Raw genomic sequence first — 25,714 nt, forward strand, 5'->3', positions numbered from 1 at the left:
AACACCTGATACTTACCGGCAGCTTTGCATTTCCAAAGGAGCAACAGCTGTGAAAAGAGGAAACCGTTTTACTTGCTGACAACTCTGTGATATTTGCACTAAATTGTGCTGGGGGTGTGATCAGCAACCCCCGGAGAGCACCTGGATGGCCGCTCCCCTCAGCCTTCACCCGTGAGGGCACCGCGCCCCACTCCCAGCTGGGGGAAAAGTTTTGCTCTTCACACCTTTTCCCTAACACTCGGCTGTGACATTCATGCCGTAGTGGGAGAAAGTGTCTCGGTAAGACAAGAGCAGCGCATCCTGCCGGCTCTCTGCTGTGCCGGGTGGGGATGGCCCACGGTGCCCTCAGCCCTGCCCCAGCGCGGGAGGAAGGCGGGAACTCGTCCCTCACGGAGAGAGCAGAGCCTGCCTCGCTCCCCTCCGACCGGCCCGGGCCCGGTGCACCTCGGCACAGATCCCCAGCTCCTGTTCCAGACAGGCTGCTCGCACTGTTCTCAAACTATTCCCCTTTGCATACCGGTACACAAAGTATTTAAACGTTGAGGAGGGATTCAAGTGTTGCCCCCCCCACAGGCAGGCAGAGACTACTGTGGCTCAGGTTTCAGTGGTACTTAATTAGCGGAAAGATGATCACAGAACAGTCAGGCTTGGAAGGCACCTCTGGAGATCATCCAGTCCAACCCCCCTGGCCAGGCAGGGTCACCTGGAGCAGGTAACACAGGAACGCGTCCAGGTGGGTTTGGAATGTCTCCACAGAGGGACTCCATGAGCATCCCGGGCAGCTCTCCCAGCGCTCTGCCACCCTCAGAGTGAAGTTCTTCCTCATGATGAGGTGAAACTTCTCGTGTTTTAGTTTATGGCCACTGCTCCCCATCCTGTCGCTGGACACCACTGAAAAGACTCTGGCACCATCAACTGGCATCCACTTTGGAGATATTTATCAGCATAAATTACATCCCCTCTCCGTCTCCTCCAGACTTAACAGGCCCAGCTCCCCCAGTGTCTCCTCATCAAAAAGATGCTTCCATTCCCTTAATCATCTCTGTGCCCTCCACCGGACCCGCTGCAGGAGCTCCACGTCTCTCTGTTCTGGAGAGCCCAGAACTGGACACAGTACAGCAGGTGTGGCCTCAGTAGGGCCAAGCAGAAGGGCAGGATCATCTCCCTCAACCAGTGAAGAGAATGGTTTTGGATCTGCTGACAGTGAATCATTAAACAGGTGAAGGGCTTGAGGGAAGAAGGTAAGTTTTCAGCCACAAGTAGTGAACCCTAAAAAGTTAAAAACAACACAGAAAATTGACAGCAAAAGCTAAATACACATCAACTGTTTAGATAGTTTTCAAATTAAGGTCTGAAAGACACGTATTCTTAAAGTAAAACATCATTTTTATTTGTTTTATTAGAAACATTGCACAGAGAGGCAGAGCCCTTCACAAGCATGTGTGAGCCTGTTTCTCCCTGGAGGTTAGTTTCTCTGGCTATACACTGTTAGGACCTTTGGCAGAGCCAAGCAGAGCTGCAGAGAGAGGCACGCACAGCGCAGGGTAGCAAACTGCAGCAGGGCTCTGGCAGGGAAAGGGGAAGTCAAGGTTAGCTAGGAAATTCAGGTTTTCTAGGGTTACAGTAAAATGAAGAGCAAAAAAGGCATGTCCTCTGGACTTGAGTTTCTTCCATCACAGTTTTCAGTCCTCTCCACCACACAGGTTCAGCAGTGCCCTCTGGTAATCCCCTTTTGTGTCTTGCTGTAAAGCAAGGGAAGAAAAATACAAAATACATATCAGGAAACAATCAAAAAATGCAAAAGCATATGAATTATATGAACTTGTAGGACAGTCTGTGATTCACATTGAAGTTTTCTCAACCTGGAAGAGACTATCTTGACTGAGTTTTACTTATGTGTGAACTGAAATTATTTAATCATTCCTGCAATACAAATGCAAGGCCAAGAAGAGAGAAATTTGGGTATGAAAAAGAGTAACACAACAAAGGAAAGCTGAAGGATTTGATTCTGCGCCATCTCACTGATTACTGCAATAATCATACACCAAGGTCACTATTAAAAAAAGTGTTAATGATCTACAATTGACACCTTCAGGAAAAGATTTGGGTTAATATTTTGACTTGGCTTCATCTACACAAGAAATAATGTAGCATATGCTGTTGTGAGGGAGAAGATTAGCTTAGATTAGCTAGCACCTGTAGCCCCTGTCTAATCACAGGAATGGACAAAAATCACTCTAGCTAAAGAGCCTTCTCCTTGAGCACTGAAATGAAAGGGAGTAGCAATTTAGATGCTTTATTTTCATTCAGCAATCACAGAACAATTGTCTTCTGATCTGAGGATAGGGACAGGTAAGCAGAATTTTCCTTCAGAACGCATCAGTTGATTGCACAAAGCCTGTATATAAGTGTCAAGTAGCTGCCAGGAACTGTACCAGCTGTAGACTGTGAAGATAAAGGTGGGTTTTTCCATAGCACATAGATAATATAATATTCTCATTGCAGCATCTAACATACCTCCCACAAATTCCAGTGGTACCAAGAATCCAATGAAGACTGCTCCAAAAACCCATGATATAAAAGCAAAGACAAAAAACTTGCCTGGATGAAATAATACAGAGATTTTCCGTATTTCCTCTTGAATTCACTCTTGATTTTCAGCATGTCAACCTCGCAGCGGGATACCATAATCCTGATCAGGACCTTGTCCCGTGTTCCCTTGCCCTACAAGCAGACACACATTTAGAGCTGCAATAGCTGAAATGCAGAACAAGCCACTTAGTTAATGGTAGGACATTAGTTAATGGTAGGACAGCACACAACAGGCCACCAAGATGAGCAATAAAAGATACAATTAATTAAATCTTCTAAAGAAGGTCATTATTATGATCCAAGAATTTGAGCGTGAATGTACCTTTCTCATCAGCAGCATTTAACCTACTTGCAGTCACAAATTTAGCTTAGATTGTAAGCAGCACTTTTGTTCACCATGTCTTCCTGGAATCACCTAATGCCTGTCACCAGGTATTTCTCTTTCATCCTTTTTCTTCACAAAATGTTTTGAGGCAAATTTAATATCTTATTTTGGTATTCAATAAACAGCTTTTTCTGCTATCACCTCTTGGTTACATGCAAGAAGATGTGTCTAACTTTGCTAATTATAATCAACTGATCTAATAAAGATCTTTATTATGAGACCCTTTCCTACATTTCTCTATACCAGATGAATCTGAATAGATAATCCAGGCTCATAACTGTTAAAGAATACTTTTGAACAATATTAGACAATTGTTAATTTATTCACATGCCAGTTACATTTCATACGAACAGAAGTACCTAACAATGAGGAAAAAAAAATAGTAGAAAGAAAAAAGTCTTTCCTACCTTCATGGAATCATACAGTCTGTCTGCAAAATACAGCTGCTTGTTCTGAATGCACTGGACTGAAGAGAGAGACAAGAACAGTTAAATATCCTGCCCTGTCAGGACACAGAATATTGCAGCCATTTTTAAAGATATGATAAGCAGTCAAAATAAGGTTTTCAGCAAAAGTTCCTCCAAAAAGGGAGCACAGAGAAAATATTTTTACCTGACTTGCTACTTAGAAATTGTTTGGTTTAACTTGTGACTGAACCAGAGATACTCACATTCTTAGGAAGTGTTTCCTTCCATGAAAATTGCATCATTTCAGAATTGTATAATTTCAGAATGCTAGCCCTCCTCCACAGCTCCCAATTCATGGTTCTACACCTAGAAGCAATCTCTCCTCTGGAAACACTCCTTGTATACTAATTCATGAGAAGCCTCCTTTTCAAGGCTGAGCTCTGTTTATACTCCATTTGCATTACACACTCTCAGTTCTCCCTTAGCCTGAAATGGATTTTCCCCTTAAAGAACTCCCTCTTAAACATAACTGCATCCTTGTCATCCTCACCTAATGGCACACGATTAGCCTTACACCCTGCCTCCCAGAGCCTTTCAGAGAATTCAGTGTCAAATCAGCTCTTCAATTAGCCCCCAGCACCCTTCACTGCCTGCCTGTCTTCTCCTCTCACACACATGCTGTTTTCCCTCCAGCCTATGTGGGTACTGAACAATTTTTGTTTGCCTGGAGAAACAGACATTAAGCCTCTCTATCAAATAAAAGGGGAACTAACAGCAGATTACAACACACATTTTCTTTTTAACTTGAAAGCAAAGTTGATATTTTGCAGAGGGCAAAAATAAGCTGTGTATCAATATCTGCAGCATCCTAAAATAAACCAGTGAACCCAATGACACCAGCACATCCAGCTAATTTCTCATCCAGCAGGGTGAATCTAGGCCCTACCTTTATCATGATACATTGCAAGAATCCAGTTAACTTACCAAGATTAAGAAAGGCATTCTCCAAATCTCCCTTAACCTCCTTCTTGATGCTCTCCAACATATCATATGGGCTGTAGCTCTTGTACCTGTCAAACACTAGCACAGAAAGGAAAGTAAGTGAAATCAAAACCAGACCAAAAACTGCCAGAAATAACCACCCAAAGCATGAACACAGACACAGGAATGTAGAGACACATGATTAATAAATATCTATGCAAGTCCTTCTGAGAATCTCATCTTAAATACAAACATAAGTTTGTCAGCTAAAGGTCCCACACTGTGGCCTTTTTGTTTTCCTTGAACACCTCCATAATCTGGGAAAATACCATCTTAATCCTGTATTGGTATTTTTTGAAACAACAGTGGTTTAAGCTCTGAAAAGTCTTCAAATGCATTTTCCCATGTGCTGCTTTAGAGCAGTATCAGAACTGCTTTTGAGTCTTCACTGGCAGATTTAAACACATGATATAGCTAAGCTACCCTGGCACAGAGGTAAAAGAACTTCTCAAGGTCTCCTGCAAACTTCTAGATTTGCAACATCTTTGTTTTCAGTGTATGCTACACCTTTGTAAAAAAGAGCTGTACACACCTAAAAAGTGAGATCAACACATCCACAGAAATAATTAGATTTTTTAAAAAAAATAACACCTTGGACATGAATTAAGATTTATGAGATCTCCCATGTTTTTTGAGTGGTTTTCACAATCATTTCAATGGAAATAGTTACAAAATAGTTACCATTTTGTTATAACTTTCTCTTAGAGGAAAAGAAACAACTGTCTCTTGAATAGTACCTTTCTGCAAGTGGGGAACACTTCTTTCAGTCATAATGTTGATCCACTTGGGGACATCAGTTCCCTTTCTCTTCACACCAGCATCATAGAGGTCCTGGGGTTAGAAAGAAAATCACAAAAGAATCACAAGTTGCACAAGAAGCCATTGCAGATGTATACAATTTCCTTATTGAAAAAACAAGCATTACTTGAACTGTATCTGTGGGAGAAACACACAAGGACATGTGGTTGGGCAGGTCACCAGGACAACATTTAAGGATCTAAATCTGACACTAAGACTAATTACTTTATATTCACCTCTGGCTACAGCTTTACTCTGTATTTAGCTCTGTTTACCTCAGCAGAACTGCTCTTGACAGATGCAGATGTAACAAACAAGCATTAACAGCCACTATGTTCACTGCAATGGGTATGTTTCCTATTGTTAAAGGCTCTCTCTCTTCATTTTTCATCTAAAAGAAATACCAGAGAGCTTCTGTATAGTGGGTGAGTAGTCTGTAAAAATTGATACCTGAAGGCATCAGGATTGCAAGCCACAGATTCACTGACACCAAGCAAACATTACTGTGCAGGACAATCTGAGATACACACACCTACTTCACAAATGCTCTCCAGTTCCACAATATTTTTCTGTTCAATATCCCCCAAAGCCTGACCAACTAGAGATATTTCATGGTCATTAGCACCACTTACCCTGGCATCTTGGTCAATCAGCTCATAATCAATCACAGAGGTATCTTCACACCTTTTGCCCTTCAAAGAAGACATCAGTATTTTAGAAAGGTTTCATAGAACAGTAACCAGTTTGCTACGTGCATATTCCATTCTTTTTCTTTTTTTAACGTGAATTTGCTAAATGAGTAACTGCATACTCCACCCCCATTATGAAGCTAATGCTGTGAATGCTGCTGTTAGAATACTTTGCCCTTCAGCATTTGAATATTTTTTTCCCCCAAAGGTCAGTGAAAATACAGGGAAATTTATTAGTGTGTCAGAAACCCAATCATTTCAGTGGTATCCACCACTCAGGCACATTAGAAAAAGTGGAAAACTGTGAACAGCCCTACCTTGGCCAGAGCAACCATTAGCTTGCGGAAGTCACCAGATGTGTCTGATATGATGTCCTTTTCCAGTTCTGTCTTGTACACTATAAAACAAAGAGTTCTTTTCAGGCAAAGGGTGTCTTACAAATACTCCTTTGCAAGAAAAAGGGCTGCTAATTACTGTGTTTTATGCACATAAACAAACAGCTACAATCAAGTCAGGTGTGGAGAACAATGAAAATGTGCCCACTTGCCTACATCAAACCCAGCATTGCTACCAGCTAGTCATGAGTTCCATGAAATCAGTCTGTCATGAAAAGCTTATAAAAAAATTAATTTAGACACGACTTGTATTAGTACCAAATAGCCTTCAATCTGTTTGCTACCAAGGGGCAAGACAAAACTATATAAACCACACAAATATCCAGAACATCAGTATAAAATAGCAGAGAACCAAAGCAGATCTGATTGAGCTTTCTAATTATGAAATTCACACTGAGGGGAATTTATCCAAGTCATTTAGTGTAAAAGACATAGTACATGGAAACTTGTAAAGTAAACTCACTTTCCCTGTAGACTCTGTTGATTTCACTAAGCTCCTGATTGGTTCGGGAGCAGATGATTTCAATGAGTGTGTCTTCATCAGTTCCCAGCCCCTGCAACACACACAGGACTCAGTTAGGAGCTAGCAATGAACAGGGATGCTTAAATGGTTTAAAAACATTTTATGGACATCTCCTCTCCCCCACTCTAACATTCAGGGTTATTTTTTTGCCAATTGCTCCTGAGAAAAAACAGATGGAATACTTCTAGTGGCTTAGAGATCCAGTAGATGTTCTCTCTGGGCAATGTGGATCTGCTGTGAGTGTCTAATAGTGGCCTCCTCACCAGCATAACTGGAGAAGGTCAGTTTATCATGGCCCATGTGATTTTTTCTGTCCACTGGGAGCCTGGAAAGAAAATCCTGTCTTATCTTCCTGTTAGGATGTTGTTTGTTAAGCTCATCTGTAACAGAATGTCATTTTGCAGGTGGCAAAAATGGGCATAGTTTCCGCGGGATTTCAAGAGAAGTAACATGCTGGGAAAATGTCTCATGCTGAACGTGTGGAAAATGAAGGCAATTATGTGGCAAAGTACATTTATTAAAATTGCTTAAAGCTAAGAGAACTACAAGAGCTTTTCTCACAATGGCTCTAATAAGTATCTGGGGAAAAAATGGAAGACTAGTAACATATATAATTTTCTAAATATTTTTGAAATATTTTCAAGAATGGTTAACAGAAAAACAATTGACTCCTCAGTGATAAGGTTGCTTTCCTCAACTTTGAGGGCAAAGTCATAGCTTGTAATGCTTTATGTATCAAGCCAAACTTAAGGTCAGGCAAATTCAGAGCACTGAGAGGTGCTTTGCTAATTCAGATCAAGTGCTTGGGAGCTGGGAAGAGAAACCCATGGAGAGCATAGAATATTCTACATTTAGGACTACTCTGAGGCAATTGCTTGGTCTTCAACCCCAAACCCCGAAGTAGTCTGAGTCAAAATAAATTATGGCTAGGTGGTACTCAGACCAGGAGAGGGCAGCATCTGATTACTCAAACAGGGCATTTGGCCCACGGTTGAAGAGTTACCATCTCCATAGTGGGTTTGATTTTTGGGTTTGGGGATAGTGTGTGTGTGTGTGTGTATTTATGTGGTGGAGGGGGTGGTTTTGTTTTCCTATTTGTTTACTAACTCCTTTTTAATCATCTGGAGATGTTAATTGATTGGTTTTATTGACATGTTCTAAATTTCAGACATAACTTAGTACTTGTCTTTAATTCTTAAAAAAAAATTAAATTGAACAAGAACATCCAGAATGTAAGTGGTGATTAGATGATTATAATTACAATTTCCCACATCTTAGTTTGCTTAAAAAGGTGATTGTACTGCCATGAGCACCTCTCAAGTCTTGTTTCAGTGGCCTGCAGAGCAGCTATTTCTTTCTGCAAAGATTGCTTTTGATGCCCCATCTTCCTCATCTTCTACGCAGGGGCAGGTCTGGCACAGGATGCTCCTTCCAGATCAGCGGTATGACCCAGTAACTGAAAACTACTGCTTAAGCCTAAAAATGCCAGCAGAGGATCTGATGGCTCCTGCTAACAGCTGTTCTCTTAAAGGTTCTCATAGTATGAACCTGTGCATTGTTTGTAAGAGCAGTCAGCAAAGCAGCCATGCAGAGCAGCCTGCCTGTTACCCCTGAGCTGACAAGAATTACTTTTTCCTTAAAGAGAGTATGCAATTAAGAGTTTAAAAACCACATAGTTCCATTGTTTCTCTAATTCTGGCTGCCCTGCAGGTGGATATCTAAACCGTGGCACTAAAAAAAAAAAAAAAAAATCAGTTTGAAAACGATGGCCCTGGATATGAAGTCCATATTCTTTCCTGAGACAACAACATCAGATTAACAGCATTAGATTTCAAGGCTTATTTACCTTCATGGCAGCTTTCAGTTCAGAGGCATCATACTGTGCTGGTGTCTTCAGCAAGCCCAAGATCACTGCCTCCAAATGACCTGAGAGAGCAGACTTGAGTGCTGCAGAAAGTTCCTGTAAAATAGATGGGACGACGGAAGAAAAGAAATTAAAGCTCACTTCTGATCTCCAGAGAATTTAACCTGCAGGGCTTTAAGTCTCCAAGCCTGCAGCAGTGTTTCTTACACAACTGACAAGAAAACAGAAACATAAAGAGCTTTCTGGCTGTGAAAGCATAAGAAAAAAAATTAGGGCAAAGGAATTTTTTTCTAATCCTCTGAAAATAAGAAGAAATGCACCAGTGTGTGACAAAGTGCTGGGAAGCACAGTGCAGACACATCTGAACAGCTTCACTCCAGTTCTGAAGCACTGATGCTTTGTTGGAGCTAATAAGCACAGATGGATCTGAGTTTGACTCCCTGTGGTCAGTGTTTCTCCATCATACTCCTACAGTTCTCCCAGCAGCACTATTATTTGTGGGTTTCATCTTATCCCAGCCCTTTACTAGCTCAGGCATTGGAAAATTGACTGCACACTTATTCCACTGTAAGGTCCAGTTCCCAACCAGCTATCTGAGGAGATAAAAAAATCGTCCCTGAGCACTGAAAAATTATGCCTGTCTTTAAGAAACTATCAGAAGATTGTAGCCTAAATCCCTATTGTTAATTGCCAGTCAGCTCTAGAAAAATAAACAGTCAGGGATGTTCACTGTACAGGATGCAAATCTGTACCAAATAGTCAGAGCCCTTGTCTTCTTATGGGTTTCAGATGCAATTTGAATTATGCTAATTACCAGCTTCCCTGTTATGTATGTTACAAAGTTGAAATCCCTGGGATCAAGTCTGGGGTTCACACAGGTCCTAAGCTGAAGTTAAAATCTGTAGCATTCAGAAAGGAGTTGCTGCATTTCAGTTGCTGGTTTCTCACTAAAAATCACTAAGCTGGAGAGGCAGGGGAAAAGGGGATAAAGTGACCTCAGCTGAATTGCAGAGAAATTTGTGCCAGAGAGATAATGAGCCAAGGCATTTAGTTAATTTCCAGAGTCACCCACTTAATCCAGGGCACTAATATATGCTAATACTGTATACACTTACTGCATGGACTGAGCAAGGGAGGGAATGGCTTTTGGGGCATCTGGCTGCTTTAGAGCGAGAAGCATTTTAGTACAACCACTCCCTTTGGGATACAATGGTGCAGCCTTTATTTGGGTGAAAATGGGTTCTTCAGAACTGCCACAGGAAAGATAGCACATATCTCTAAAAAATTTTAACAAACAAGTTGCCCAGAGAAGTTGTGGCTGACTTAACCCTGGAAATGTTTAAAAGGCCAGGCAGGATGGGGGCTTTGAGCAACCTGATCTAGTGGAAGGTGCCTGTCTTGGACACCTAAGTTCCCTTCCAACCTAACCCAAGAGTTTCCATCAGACACTGCTCATCCCAAAGGAATTAAAAGAGAGGTAGACTATGTGACATTTCAAAATTATGATCTATTGATAGATCCTGCAACACACAAAGCAAGCAGCCTAGAACAGCACAACACACTGCCAACAAAATCTGCACAACTGCTGTCAAAGAAAACCATCAGACACTGTCCCTGGAAGATATACCTACGTGTCTTTTCATATCCCACTTCCTCCTGTCTTGCCTCCTCACATGTTTATCTCTCTGAGTGGTTCCTACTGCACATTTCCATTGTTTATACGACTGTTTTATTCTTTGGCACTTGTTAAACTTCTGATAAATTCATTTTGTTCTTGGGTCACAGCAAGGGAAAAAAGTGAGAGAAACATGAAAAAAGTTGCAGATTTTCTTGACTGTGCATTTTTGTGGTCATGCAGAACATTTGACAAAGCTTTAAGTGATACATTTCATGACTGGGGTCCATTTATGCGCTAATTGTCCCAGTGGCCCCAGGGCAGGATGTGCAGAATTGAGCATACACATGCATGTGTCCAACCTGGCTATGCCTCTGCATGTGCCTCTATCAGTCATGCAAAAAAGCTGGTGAACTTCCAAAATTCAACCCTACATTTACATTTGGTTTCAGATGAGTATTCTGGGATGCTACTGGAGGACTACCATTTGGGGTCTGGCAAACCTGGAAGACATACATTCATCATAATCTGAACTTTATATAAAGTTTCCTCTTTTTCACTGGCATGAAACTTCAAATATGATAAGATTCTTAAAACTTAAAAAGAGAAGAGCTCTTGCCTCCCAGACAGCAAGAGTAATTTTGCAGAATTCTGCACACATCTTACAGATTTCTTTCCATCAATAGATCAGTACCTAAGGTATTTCTGCCAGGAAAATTTTTAATGACAGATCAACTCATTACATCTATTCCACAGCAGCAGTGCTTGTAGTATAACTGACTGCAGTACTTTCTCAGCTAAGCTAGCTGTGTGAAGAGAAACAGAACACTTCCCTCATGCTGAGCTGTCTTAACAAAATAAACAAAAACCCAACATCACCCCCACACCCCCAAATATAAACTGACCAAAAGAAAAAAAACAATCCCCTAAAGCATCTCTTATTTTTTCCTTCAAATGGAGCCACTTCATGCCACTGACTTCTCAGCACTTTTAGCATATTTCACCAGGGAATCCTGTGGGTCCCACTGTGATTTCTGAAGGTGCTAGGAAACCACCATCTCCAACAGACTGCAGTCCCAATTGTGCATATTCAACATATTTCAAAGTTCTACCAGTCCTAAACTGTGACAGCATGGACAAAGTAGATGCATCTTGGATTTCAGTGAAAAGACAAACTGTAAAAAATCTAATTGTCCACAAGAAAAATATTCAATAATTACTATTTCTTCATATTTTACTACCTTTTTGGTTCTCCTCTGATAGGCAAAAGCAATGTCCTGCCTCTGTTCATTGCTGCGGTTTGTCAGGATGTTGATGATGGTGACCTCATCCACACCTATAAAGACACAAGACAGAGAATTAGAGAAGCTTTCTTGTCACTGTTCTTGTATCAGGATGTACTCCAAACACAGCACATGTGCTATATGGAGCAGAGCTCAACAGCTCTCACTAATTAGTGTTTATCCTGTCCTGGCTGTGAGGAAAAAGACAGCAATTAGAGCCCAGACTTCTGATGGGATGCAGAGCTTTGGACACACCTCAAAGTCTATTTTGTGACCAGCTCTGCTACTCCACCTTGTGCTTCACTTGTGTGTCTGTGCACTCATTTTCAAGTGAAGTTTTTTCAATTCAAACTTCTTAGTAAAGCAGTTATATTTTCTATTTAAGACATTTAATCCATCACTCCAAACACAGAAATGGGAAAATAAACCAGCATATTTAATTCAGTATGTTTCAGATGCTCAAAAGATAGAAGGGATTTTTGACACTGGAAGAATTAAGTATGTGCTATTTCTTTTTGAAATCACTGGAAGATCCATGCTGAGCTGTAACTGGCACACCTAGAGGATGTGGATGCTCAGCTCCCAACTTATCTTTTAAGTAAGTGAACCACATATCAGCAAAGGTTTAGTTTGAAGAGAATCATTCCAAATCCATGCACTTCAGTGCAAGTGTCAACTTTTGAAGCAAAGAGATGGCTCTATAATTTAGAGGTCAGAACAAGCCCAGAGACTCACCTCAGTTCTCTCTGTTTAATAAAAGTATTATGAATAGATTCTTTCACACTTGCACACACACCAGTGTAAAAGATGATTTCTTTATAAAAAACACAGAAAGTAAGGACTGGATCAGCAGCTACTAGCAGGACTCAGATCCCTGCCAGAATCCAGCTACATTTATTTTTCCTATTACCCAAAGTAACCTGAAACACAGAACTGCAACAGATACTATAAACATGAATCATATGAAGTAGGAACCTTGCAAAAAACCTTTCAGCCCCTAGCTGCAGAATCTAAAATTATAAGTCAAATCTGAAAATTCTCTCACTTTCTTCACCACATTTTTCATGACGCAATACTACATTTGGTAGCCCTGTGTCCTTAGCTTGTACTGAGGCAGACCTACATCAGTGGCCTTATTCACACAAGCTTGGCCTGCAAATGACACCCTAAGGCCCTGGAAAGCATCAAATGTCTAAGCTACAAACTCTGAGATGAAAACAGGCTGACTGCACATTTCAGCCATAATCTACTCCCGCACATTTTAAAGTGTTCCCACATTATAAAAGAAAACAAATTCTCCCTGTCCAGAAACAGGCCACACACAGACATTGAGCCTTTCAGCTGCTGCAGACCCACAGCACAAGCCAATGTCTTAAGCTTTGTAATAAATTCTGAATTTAAACCATTCTTGGCATTCAAAAAAGAAAATGACATTTTCAAGTTGTAGCACAATTGCTACAGATTAGAAACCCACAAATGACTGACTATATCCAAGTTCCTTATACACATGCTATGGAAATATGAACTCTTAACAAAGTTAACTCATTGCTCTGGCATTCAGTGGAAAGTAAGTGCTTGTACTTCATTCACACTTGGGAATCATGCTGCACGCACAGGATGCTGACTCACAGCTGCTGAGGTGGGGCAGATCAGGACAGCAGCTCAAACACTTTCCTTTGCTGTTTGCTAAAGTCTCTGAAAAGTTTCGAGGAAATGAAACGGAGTTTATTTTCAAATTTATTCTGGCTAGGCAGGTTTTATCCCTGCATTTCTATCAATGAGGAATGGAAAGAAAAATTCTGCTTAATAACAGCTTTTCTTGTGAAAGAGGCAGTGTGTGGCATTGGTAAAATCACAGTGCTGGAGCTCAATCAGCAAAAATGAGGAAATGAACATGAATGGGGTCAAAGGGAAAAATGTAGATCACACAAGACCATAATTTCAGCTCTGCTATTTTGCTTAGCAAGGGTTCACCAAACCCAAACCATGTTGCAATGAGATGTTTCTTTAGTGACAGTTTTAATATTTGGAATATGCGACTGATGCAGCTTGGTGGATTTCAGGCACTGCCCTCTCACTAGCAAGCCAGCAGATATCCTCTAAACACTTTTACTTCATAATCTAAAAAACTCTGTCAAAAGTCATGGACTTGTTGGATATACTATATAAACAGAAAACCTTTCTGTAAGATTGAACTGACTGGTTTACATGTCAACACTGTTTTACCAATTTCTGGAAATAATTACTTTATTACAGATCTATCTTCTAAGCCCTTTCCTACAACAAACCTGTGCCTGAATTCTGCCAGCCATGGAATAAAAGAGTATCCCATGAGACCTCAATAGAAGGCTGCAAGTAACAAATATTCACAACCTAATCTGACAAAATTATTTAATAAGTACTTGAGACACACAGTGTCAATGCTAGGAAATAACTCTGAAACAGGAAAGAGACACTTCAACAGTTGTCTTTGCTACAAGAAAAAATAAAAGGAAATCTAACATCTAACAATCTAACAAGTTCTGTTAATGCCCTTCTAGAGAGTGTTTTCTGTTTAGGTTTCTGTACATTAGCTAATCTATACACAGAGTACAGCAGGGCATTATACAGAAATTAAACAGTTTCTTGTCCTGTGCAGTAAAAAGCCAACATTTACAAAGGACACGCCAAGGTACTAAATGAATTTGCTGCAGAAACACTAAGTAGCATAAAAATGAAACATAGCCATGGCATTTATACCAAAATGAACAAGCCAGAACTTAATAAGTTATTTGCATTATGCAACCTCTAGGCTGAACAATTGCTAACTACAAGGTTTTATATGACCTGGAGTAATTTTTGTGCATTGCCTTCCTAGGCTAGTGGATATATATAAATAAAAACCCTCTGCATTTAATTCAGCTCCACTCAAAGCCCTAGAATGGGCTGGACAATATATTTGTGCAGTATAGTTTTTGCAGGTAAGCCCAAATAAACACATCACAGTATTTTCCAGAGGTCCCCACAGATGAACAGATGGCCTAGCAACCTCTGAGGAATTAATCTGAAGAGTGTGAATGAATGCTGAAATATTTAGATGGTACATAGAGTAGAACAGTCACTCTGCCCTAGATTTTTTCCCTAAACCAAACATACAGCTGTTGTTTAGGCAGTAAAATAAGTTTTAAACATTTTACACAGGAATCACTAAAATGGAGATTCATGACTCTGATTCTGGGAGTTTCCATTACTCCCACAGCTGGATAATAATTTAAATGGTAACTCTCCCAAACTGTCCTGCCCCGATGACAAACACCAGGCTTCAGGCACTGTTTATATAAAGTATAGCCAGAGATAAGACTCCACAAGATATCATTTCCATGGCACTGCTATAATTTCCAATATATCAGAAAGACTGCTTTGGTGGGTGTGAAACACAGGCCTATTATAGCATGTACACACCTTGATTTTCAACACAAAGAAATCCCAAAGCTTCAGATACCAGGAGTCCTTTATCCTCCAGAGAGTAAAGCCCCCCAAATAGTTCTTACATGCCTGTTTGGTTTTTTTTAAATGTTCAGTGACAAACCAGCTTTCATATATATTTATAACTTACTTCTCTCACTGTTTTAAAATGAAAAAGTCATATTCTTCTTCATCATTCTGTGATCACTTACATGGCTTATTTCTACTTCCCACATACAATGCAAACTAATTGCTAGAGAAATAGTGATACTTCCTAGGAAAATGATAGCTGCTGTGGATGTAAACTGTTCATGGGTGTTACATTTTTAGCTCAAAAACTACTTAGATATTTCCCAGAATTATTTTAAAACTTTTTCTTGCAAGTAGCTCTTTACATCACTGTTCATAAAAAGCATGAGTAAACTAATAAAAAGATGAGTTGGAATTTTCATTTGAGGAAAAACTCTACATGTATTTTAGAGAGTTCACATTTTATCAAATCTTATGAATTAGCAGACGAAAATATCCTGTTCCAAACATTCAAAGTACAAGGAAACAGTACCTGGAAGAGGGGTCATAACACTTTAGTTCTTCATTTTCCACAAGAATACTTCCTTTGTGAGATTCTTTAGGGTAGAAGATCCGGTATCAAAACCATAAAGGGATATTCCATTTAAAGCCACCTTGCCAAAATAAGTTCTGGGTAACAAACTAATGAGCAGAGAGAAGCTCAACCCTACAGACATGCAGGTCCATGAGTAAGTTCCCTGTTACTCACTCAAAGAGTTGAAAATCATCTCTCTACTGAAATGTTTCCATGTAACTTAACTGCACTGCTTATCTTTGCTGGAAGAAAGTAGAAAGACAACAGGAGCTTGACTTTCCTGACTGGAAAAGCTGTTGTAGTGCCTAGGATATTGCAACTTCCTTTTGCAATAATTAGTAGCTTGAGAGCTCAAATGTGTAAGTTTGTATCTATCCTGAGAGTTCAAAGGTGAATTTGATGCCAAGATTTGCCCTGTAATTAGAGCTGCAAAAAATTATCAAGTCTAGACAAAACTCTTCATATATACAAAGCATCTGCTGCCAAACTTGATGATATAAAAAACTCTCTCACCAGAGAATAATTTTTTTAAAAAACAAACCATAAATTATTCAAAATCAGAACCGAACCCACTTTAATAAGGAATTTCTCCAGTTAAACTAAGGAGTCTTGTGAAAGAAAGCCTTGTGCTTGTTATGGAAGGGATATATTTTATATTTTATAGCAAGTCAAACACGTGCTTTGCTGGCACTGATGGCAGACTTAGCATTTCTTTCTGATGAGAAATTGTTTGGCTTTCAAATTTCTCTCTGAAATGAAGGCAAAAGACTTGCAAGTTCCAGCTGTTGCTCCTCTGGCCTGGAGCAAGTGTGGAAAGCGTGGCACTCCCAGGACTAGGACAGAATCACAGCCCCAGGAGCACCACCAAGGCATTACTTCAGAGCTGTAGTTCACACTCCCTGCTCTCCTGATGGTTTCAATATACCAGAGGGAAGCCTAATAACCCAGCTCAGAGAAGCTCCTACATTGCCCTGCCCCTGAAACACTGCAAACCCATTTCAGAAAATAGTTTTTAGGACCTTCCTGACCCCAAATGAATACAAGATAAATGAATATTTAGTTCAAAACCCAGGAGAAAAATGTTCAAACCACCCCAATGCAGTCTGGAGAGCTGAAAGGAAGAAGAAATGCCTAATGATCCAGTAGAAATCCATGTTTCAGAGCCCACTCCCAAATCACTTCCAAAGGAGCTGACACTTCATTCTCAAGTGGCAGAAAAGAATGATTTGAAGTACTGATGAGTCAAGAGAGAAAAAGTGAACACTTTCAGTGATAATCTCAACAACTCATGGCTACAAACTTAAAAGCATAATCAAAGCATGCACTTACAGAGTTCAAAATCTAACTTGGTCAAGATTTCATCAGTGCAGTCTGAGGAATCCAACACCTCCTAAAGTAGGCATCCTTGAGTAAGGATATCAAAATGTTGGTGTTGAGCCACAGTTTTGTTTTGGTTTTGGCAAGCCAGCTTCTGCCTTACAACAGAATGGAAGCCCCAGCCCCTCCTGCTCACCTTTGGTCTTGATGGCTGTTTCAAGGGCTGCAGCGTCCCGGTCAGCATCAAAGTTTGAGTAGGCCTTTACTGTGGCATATGCACTTGGAGGGAGAGAATGCTGGAAGAACAAAAAGAACAAAAAAACCTTTTAGAGCTAAATTGTGCAATTGCTGCAATTAATAAAACACGTCTCTCAGTTACCTGGTAATTAGCCCAATGTTTTAAATGCAAGAACTACCACCAGGTATCTGTGAAAATGGAATTCTGCTAAGAGCCATTTAACTCTCTTCTCCTCATATGTATTGCCCAGAAATCCACTCACAGCTGTGCTTATTATAACACAGAATATATACAAATAGATAATATATTTATTGCAGCAAAAACCTGACACTCTCCAAGTTTACTCACTAAACTTCAATATTCTAAAATCTGGAGTTTTCTGGCTTGATCTGAAGGAAAATTATTACAGGAAGCTAATTCCAAGAAAGTTAAAGTCTACAGTGTTTCAGATTTGAAGTCAGTATTTTACTTTTGATTATAGATACAAATAATAATAAAAAAAGAAGGAAATGGAAGATTAACAATGAAAAACTCAGAAAAAGTTTTGTGCACTATCTCATGAACTTTAAAGATAACACAGAGAAATCTATTTAAGGCCATAGTTCTAGAAAGTAGAAGTTATGCATAATTTTTTGAAACTCTTGGCCTCCAGATCCTTGCTTTAAAAGCAGCATGATGCTTGCAAAACCAAATGTCATTTCAAATTACCTCTGCTAAGAGTAAGAGGACTTGCAGGTAAGCTCAGGAAACAGATACAACATTTTCCAAGTTACCAGATTGTATCAACTGTTGATTACAGTCCTCTCCTGAGGATTATAGCTGCAAACAGAGGGTGACCAGAACAGAGATTCAACCCTTCTCAGCTGCTTCAGTGTAAGCTACCAGCTTGTTATCACCTCCCAGGGGAAGGTTAAATTAAACCACAGATTTTCAAACAAGGTGCTGGGTAATATTCACAAATCCCACTCCGCCGAGTTCAATTTAGAAACCTAAACCTCTGGCAGAGAGGTAGAGCTACTAGCACCTGAAATTGCCATAGCCATTTCCTAAGTAAAAGAACAACTAAGCCTTCTTGGAAAAGATCCCCAGAAACTTCTGCTTCCATCACTAACTCCAAAAGGAGGCTGGGATCATGAACAGAACTAAGCTATCCTAATATCCCTGGAAAATATTTTTACATGCAAATTTTTAAGAGGACAACTTTTAACTGAACAATTCCATTGTTTCTGACTAATTTTGACTCTATCCCTGTAGAGGTCACATTCCTCTGGCAGCTATCCCTGTGCCTTCTGGAGACATTCTGTGGAGATGGGAAATCAAAAAAGAACCAATAAATGGAATAATTTTCTTTTGTCTCTTACCGTCAGTTCAGTCCAGCAAAGTGGCCCCAGTCTGGCCCAGAGCCACACCACAAAACACAGCCTTTTAGTGGATCAAGTTGGCAATCAAAACAGTAAATGGGATGTGCAATGCAGCCTCAGAGAAATCTGTGTGCCTGGAATGTTCTTTAGCCAGGCATCCAGCATCCTGGGGCACTGTTCATTAACCAGCACTGGTAATCTGAAGCAAGTCACCTGGTGACCGCAGCAGAGCTGGGTACCTCTCCTTCCACCCAGCTCTAAGTATTTCCTGAGTAATTTGGATGGAGTAGTTTACTGTAAAGATAACAGACACTAACAAAATACACAGCATATTTGCAACTTGGTGGCCATGTTTCCTCTGTCCCTCCACTCAAGGCACGTACCAAATCAGACTGAGTTTCCCTGACACCTGACAGGTCATATCAGGGTGATTGCCTATGAAAAACAGCCATTTAAATTCCAAGCTATTCAATTTCTCTGGTAGACTATTGTACCACGGTACTAGTTCTGTATGTTTTCAGACAAGACAGTTTTCAAAGTGACTTTCCATTTGGTTCAGTATAAAATTCTTTACAATGTGGCACTAAAAGTCCAGATAACATGCAACTGCACCTCCTGTCTGGGCCAAACTAAAGCAGAGAAACTGTTTTTCTCTTTTAGTGTATTTCAGAGGTCCTCCAACTGCTTTACTTCCACTGAGCTTGACAAATTTTATCCTATTGGGAAACATGAGGGAGAAGCAAACATGACTAACAGCTGCAGAGGCTTAATTTTACATAAAACCACCAGGACCCTTTCACAATCTCTACACCTGAGTCTTCTGAGAATCTTTCTGTACTCTCGTGGAGAGATCCATAAACTGGGAGCACAGATCAACCTCAGCCCAGCTCCATCCTCTCCTGAAAGGAAGGAAAGCTGGGGCAATCAGGTCCTTTACTTTCACTCAAATCAGCTGGTGTACCACTGATGCAGAGCACAGGTGAGCATTGGGGTTCAGCCACAACCATTTTATACCCTCAAGGTTAAAAACTTTTTCAAGAGAAAAACTGGTGGCCCAACTACTGTGTTTAACATCAGTTAATTTTCTAAATCATTGCTTAGAGGAACTGGTCTAATGCTGCAGAACTACACAGGCCAGCTACTCAGTAATTCTGGCTTCCAGCTTCCAGCACAAACCAGCTGCCTGAGCTTTCTTACACTCTGCAGCAGGATTTCTAATGCTTGGAACAGTATTCAAATTGACTTTTGCAACTACTTGCATGTGTCAAGGAAGAAACATTTCTGCCCTCGAGAATACTGCTTAATTATTATTCCAAAAGTAATTCTCCATTTAAACACACAACCATGAAAGCTGAAGACTTGACTGCTTTTACACTAAAGTGTTACTAAAGTAGTAGAACTTTAGTGCAAAAGTAGTACTTCTAGTAGTACTAAGGTAGTAGAACTAAAAAAAAAGTTTTACTACTTACCTACAGTGCACTGGCCAGTTCTTTGCAACAGCTCTTCCACAAACACAGTCTGGTATAATTAATTTCACAACAGGTAACAAAAACTGGCAAAACATTTGCTTTGTACCAAGCTCAGATCCAGAGCTACCAGTTGTAAGATTTATATGTGTAGCAAGTTCATTAGGAATGTGATGAAATAACGCATGGATAGGATTCACTTCCTCTTCAGTGACAATCACAGAACCACAAATTCATGGCATGATATATTGATACCACACTGGTAATCTACCATCTAACTGCAACTTAAGAAATCAAAGACTGTGGCTTTCTGGTATTTTAATAAAACTATAGGCCAAGTGCAGATGTGGTGAAAAGTATGCAATCAAAACTACAACAAAAAAAGAGAAAGTAAGTTTGAGAAAATAAATTTTTTCAAGAGCAAGCTTGGTTTTGGTGATAACCATTACAGGAATTAGATCCCCAACATTTTTGTTCTCACAATGTTCTCCATTTTTAAGTAGAAAAAATGATAAAAAAATTCAGAGGGTATCAGCAAAACCAAAAATATTTCCACCTTCTGTTCTCCTTAACTCACTCGGTCCCTTGGAAGAAAGAGGGACACAGATGCAAACCAGCCATTGTTTGCCCTTGATCTTTTTGATAAGGCCCAGCAGGAGGATACTGCTCATACTGCCGGCCAGTTAGAAGAACTCTCATTAAATCATATAACTGTCCTATGGTTTACAGCTGGTTTGTGGGTGAAAACTGATCATTGCTGATTAGGTTTTTAGCCAATAAAAGTTTAAGAGATGTGTGGAATCTTGTAAACTGTACAGCTCAGTACGAGTGTTGATGCAGAGTCCTGTAAAAGGAACAAGATGAGACATTTAAGTAAAACAAACTTTTCTTGCTTAGATAATAATACTTACATCTCCTTCAAGGCTGAGCTTGCTTAAAATTTCATGAACAGTGGACATCTTGAAAGAATGCTGGAGGAAGAAAAAAAAAAGACAAAGTAGATTTAAATATATTTACAGTTCCACCAGTCTTGAAGCACTGCAGCACTTCAAGTGACACAGTTCAATGGATCAGCTAATATCAAGCAGGAAAGATGATTTAAGAGTTTCCAAGCCACACCACCATTAATAATGCAACAAGAGGTCTTCATTCCATTGTACAATATAAATCCCTTAAACAAGCATTTCTTATGCATTTTAAATACTTAAACAGGAATCAACAGGAATTTGAGAATCTCTGCCACAGAGTTGCCTAAGCTGACAAATCAGTACCAGGAAAATTATTCAGAAATATTATAGCTTGGACCAGCTCAAAGTACAGCAACAAGTAGTAGCACTTAAATCACAATTCCTCAAGTACTCAGGAAATGCAGTGGAATTATTTCTTTCCTTGCAGGCATTTTACAAAAACATAACCCTGTTTAATCTTTAACCCTGAATGCTGGGTCTTGTGGTTTTGTTGTAGCTCTCCAAAACAAACATCACTTAGTAACATGGTTATCAGAGATGAGGTAGTAAGGACTATCTTTCATATGGTAGCTCCAAAAAGAAAAGCCATTGTGGCAAGTTAACCAATATCAATGCTCCACTTGCTAGGACCTAAATAATATCTTCCTTGTATATGTAAAAAAAAGAGGGAAAAACCTAACTCTGAAATGGATTATATACATTGCAGAAATAAACATTGAGGTGATAAACATGTTACAGTACTTTGCCTTTTTTAAACTCTGGTTTCTGGTCAGGGAGTTTGCCAGAGCTGTATTAGTGTTTTAGTGAAAGGGTCTCTCAGCTAAGGAATGCTTTTCCAAAGGTTGGAAGCCAGGGCCAATATTTAAAAAGCTTGATGCATTTCCAAAACCCTGCTCTCAAATTTCTCGACAGAAAGGACAGACATTGCTGCTCACATTGCTATCCAGTCACCCAGGATGGCACCTGCAGCAAACATTATTTGCTGTTGAAATGAAAGCTTTTTTTCCCAGGACCTCTACAATCCAGCTATCCAGCTGCAGAAAGCAATATGAAACAGGGAAAAGTGCTGTCTTAGGAGAAAGGGCAGCAGCACCACAAAACCAGTGACATTCCACTAAGTGATAAGTGAGCCTGATACCAAAATTGCCCTGTTTTCAGCTGGGTGCCACACCATCTCAATCCAGCTCCTTGGCTCCATGCCCCCCAGACAACTCCCAGCTATTGTGCAACCAGTCCTGGCTATGTCCTTTCAACTGGTTTTCAGATGGTTTTTAATCCTCCATCACTCATTCTTCTGATAGGATGGGGGTTTCCTCACTACCAGCCACCCAGACCAATTTCCCAGACAAACCAATCTCCACTCCATGACCAATTAAGAGCTTGGAGAACCAGAAAAGTTTGAAATAGCTTCTTAATAACGGTGATCTGGTTAAAACTCTAAAAAAAGTAGGTTTTGTTGTTGTTTTTTTTTTTAAATTTTATTTTAGCTCCTTTAAAGAGAGAAGCAAAAAAATCTTTACTTTTGGCAAAAATAGCAAGTACTACAAGAATGAAACACAGCAGCAAAAGCACAGTACTTTTGTAGTGTAACTGCTGTCATCTCGCATTTCCTCACTTAGAACACATAATCTTCCATCTTCTGAAACAATTTAGGTTTGGGAACCAACGCAACTTTTCTTCAGCAAAAAGTAAGATTCCAGGGAAAGAAAAGTAAGACAGAGAACAAAAATGACAATCATACACTGATGTTTTTTCAAAGGTAAAATCCAACCCAGGCCTTTAAAGACAGGCTGTAGGAGTTGCAATAAGCTGTCACCTGCTGTTGGCATTATTAACCATAGAGGGGATTGATGTATTCCTGAGTTATGAAATTCCTTATGTTTACGCTTCATAAAATGAAGAGCCTGTGAGACCTTTGTACTCTGACACTATTTCAACTTTTAGCGAAGATGAGCAACTGAAGTCCTTTAGTTTTTCTTGTCACAAAGAAAACACTAATATGAGCTAAAGCAAAGCAACTGCAGCATAACCTTTCACATGAAAAAAATAAAAAAAAATCACTGAACAGCTTTTTGCAAGACTACTGTTTTTAAATCAATTAAAAACCACACTGAATCAGGTTTGTTGGAACAAAACACTTGATCAGAGTCCAGGAACAGAACTAACACACCCTCACACAGAGCTGGAACATCAGGTTCATATCACCAGAACACAACAATGCTATAGCAACTGACTGCCCATCAACAGCAAGCTGGCAAAAGAAAAATGAGGGAGTTCTTGCAAGAATCTTTGCAGAGATTTTTTACCCAGAGAACAAACACAGCTCTTGTCACACCCTGCTCTGTAAAGTACTCATATTTGAGAACAGACTCTCACTGTTCTCTGATGGTCTGATTTTATCTGATGTAGTTTTGACAAGTTCTGGATGGGTTTGAACACATAAAGAGAAAATACTTGCACTAGCTTGTTCTTCCTTACACTGGAAAGGAATCAAATTTTACCCTCCAGCTGTAAACTTCAATACCTTAAGGCAAGTTTCTACAACCAATTTCTAAACGCACATTACACAATCCTGAATCATATGATTCTGCTAAAACAGATGGCATGTTTTGACCTCAGCCCTCCCAGGAAACACTGGTTTACAGGTCTGTTATTATACTAGCCCAGTCTCTATTCACCAACTTATCCCTGAAACTTTTTGGTAATGGAAGAATGTGTGTTTAAAAGCAACCACATATCTTGATTTCCAGGGCCAGCTAACACATGTTATGAAAAAACCCCTGTGTTCCATGGAAAAGTTTCAGGTATGCACAAACAACTGCATTGCTCAATAAGCAGAGTTAGCATTTTAAGAAGCACTTATTATACTAGGCAGAGATGGGAGCAAAGGGTGTTCCCAGACATCTGAGCCAAGGAAACGGCATCCCCAGAATGAGGGAATGGAAACTCTTCCACTTAGAGCACATTTGTGTCCAAAAACTAAGGCAAGCCTGTTAACAGAGATGAGGGAGAGTGAGGACGACCTGCAGCATCTGCTGTAAATGAAACAAGGGCTCAAAATAATTCATTTATATACAGTGCTAAGTAGGAGTACAAATAGGCCAGGCTGCATCTCCCCAAATCACCCAACAAGGTTTAGCACATACTTTAAAGCCACTGTTTGAAGGAAAAATAAAAAATCTTCAAAGAAAAGCATTTGAAAACCCATTAAACTGCACCACCGCAAACATACTCAAACCATTTTCTTTCACAGATTGCTAATAACCCAGGAAGTTCCATTCCAGGAAGATACCATGCAAATAAAAAATTAAGGACTTTTGTTTCTTCAAATTCCAGTTATTCTCATTTTTGAGACTTTACAAGAAAACCTCTTTGGGTTTGCGGGGTTTTTTTTGTTCATCAAGGCAAACTACATCAAACATTGGCCAACAGAAACTCTACCCACTAGGACTGCTTTCCAAAACCAGCTCTAGCAACAGAAGGCACACACAGGGATTAATCACTCCAGGGCACCCTGGTTCCTTCACTACTTCACTACTGAAGGAGTCCTTCACTCTTGAGGTGCACTGGGGTCTGCACCTCTGAGCAGATACAGCATTTGAATATGAACGTAAGAACTAATGTTAAAAAGAAGTAAACCTGCCACGTATAAGCACATAACTCACTTCTGCATGACTATCTTGAAATCATTTCACTTCTCATTCAGTTAAAATACCTGGCAACATTCCTCTGCCCTACCTCCCCCTCCTCACTCGAGGGGGAAGTGCTGTCCGAGGTGACTCAACCCACCAGGCAGCAGCAGGATCTCCGCAGCCGCGCTCCCGGCCGGGGAGGCAGAGCCGCGCCCAAGCCCGGCGGTGCGGGCAGGGAGGGGCACGGGGAGCGCAGAGGGAACCCCCGGGATCTCTGCGCTCCCGGCACTGCCCTGCTGCGCTTCCCTGCTGCCCGTGCCGGCGGCTGCATCTGCAGCGGCTCCGGCTCTCGCGGCCGCACCCTGGGCGAGAAGGGAAGCGAAGGGGCCGCTGCCCCTGGCGGGCTCGGGGCTCCGCCGGGTGTATGGGAGCAATTCCAGCCTCGCTCCAGCTGAATGAACACCGCCTTCAGCGAGCCTGGCTGGCCGGCACAGCTCCTCTGCAAGCCTCCGCGCCGAGAAGCGAACTTACAGTGCCATGGTCAACCCAGCTGAGCCTCTGTATACCTTAACAACGAGAAGAAATTACTATTTGGGGAAGTTTGACTAAGTTTGGGACCGGTTCCTCTTTCCTGAGCGCTGCTGCCACACCCAGAATTGCTGCGGGGCTCACGAAGCTTCCCGAGGACTGCCTCACCCACGGCCCCGCCGTCCCACTGTGGAGCTGAGCACAGAGAAGTGTCAGGCGGCAGGGCCGGAGGAAGAGGAGCTGGGAGCGGTAGGGCGGCGGCTGCTGCAGCCAGCGCCCCGCTCCGCATCCCGCCCGCAGCAGCGACCCCCGCCCGCAGCAGCGACCCCCGCCCGCAGCCCAGCCCGGCCCGGCCCCACGGCGCTGCCCCTGTTCCTGCTGCCGGGGCCGCGCTGCCGCTGAGGGCTCACCTGGCTGGGTTGGGTAAGGCGGCTCTAGCGGCGGCTCGGACGGCTCTGGCAGCGGCTGGGGCCCGCGGCAGCCCGGGCGGGGTTTTGTACGGCCGGGCGGGCCCTTCCCGCCCCGGCGCCCCCCCGGCACGGCGCTGACTCACCCGGCCGCGCC

At 41.1% G+C, this 25,714-nt stretch overlaps 1 protein-coding gene across 1 annotated transcript; it reads right to left on the reverse strand.

Moving 5' to 3' along the window:
* Window positions 1-1,365: 1,365 nt before the first annotated feature.
* ANXA2 (annexin A2) lies at window positions 1,366-25,714 on the reverse strand. The gene is made up of 13 exons (XM_005521439.3): window positions 25,561-25,714; window positions 20,934-20,993; window positions 17,154-17,253; window positions 11,551-11,645; window positions 8,677-8,790; window positions 6,771-6,861; window positions 6,230-6,309; window positions 5,856-5,915; window positions 5,163-5,256; window positions 4,369-4,464; window positions 3,385-3,443; window positions 2,602-2,724; window positions 1,366-1,742 (listed from the first exon to the last, which is right to left on the reverse strand). Exons 2-13 carry the CDS (start codon window positions 20,979-20,981, stop codon window positions 1,683-1,685), a joined length of 1,020 nt encoding a protein of 339 aa, XP_005521496.1. The 5' UTR covers window positions 20,982-20,993; window positions 25,561-25,714; the 3' UTR covers window positions 1,366-1,682.

This window comes from Pseudopodoces humilis, chromosome 16, assembly GCF_049639895.1.
Source record: "Pseudopodoces humilis isolate 2021_Gansu_Grassland_sample_001 chromosome 16, ASM4963989v1, whole genome shotgun sequence".
NCBI classification, from domain to species: domain Eukaryota; kingdom Metazoa; phylum Chordata; class Aves; order Passeriformes; family Paridae; genus Pseudopodoces; species Pseudopodoces humilis.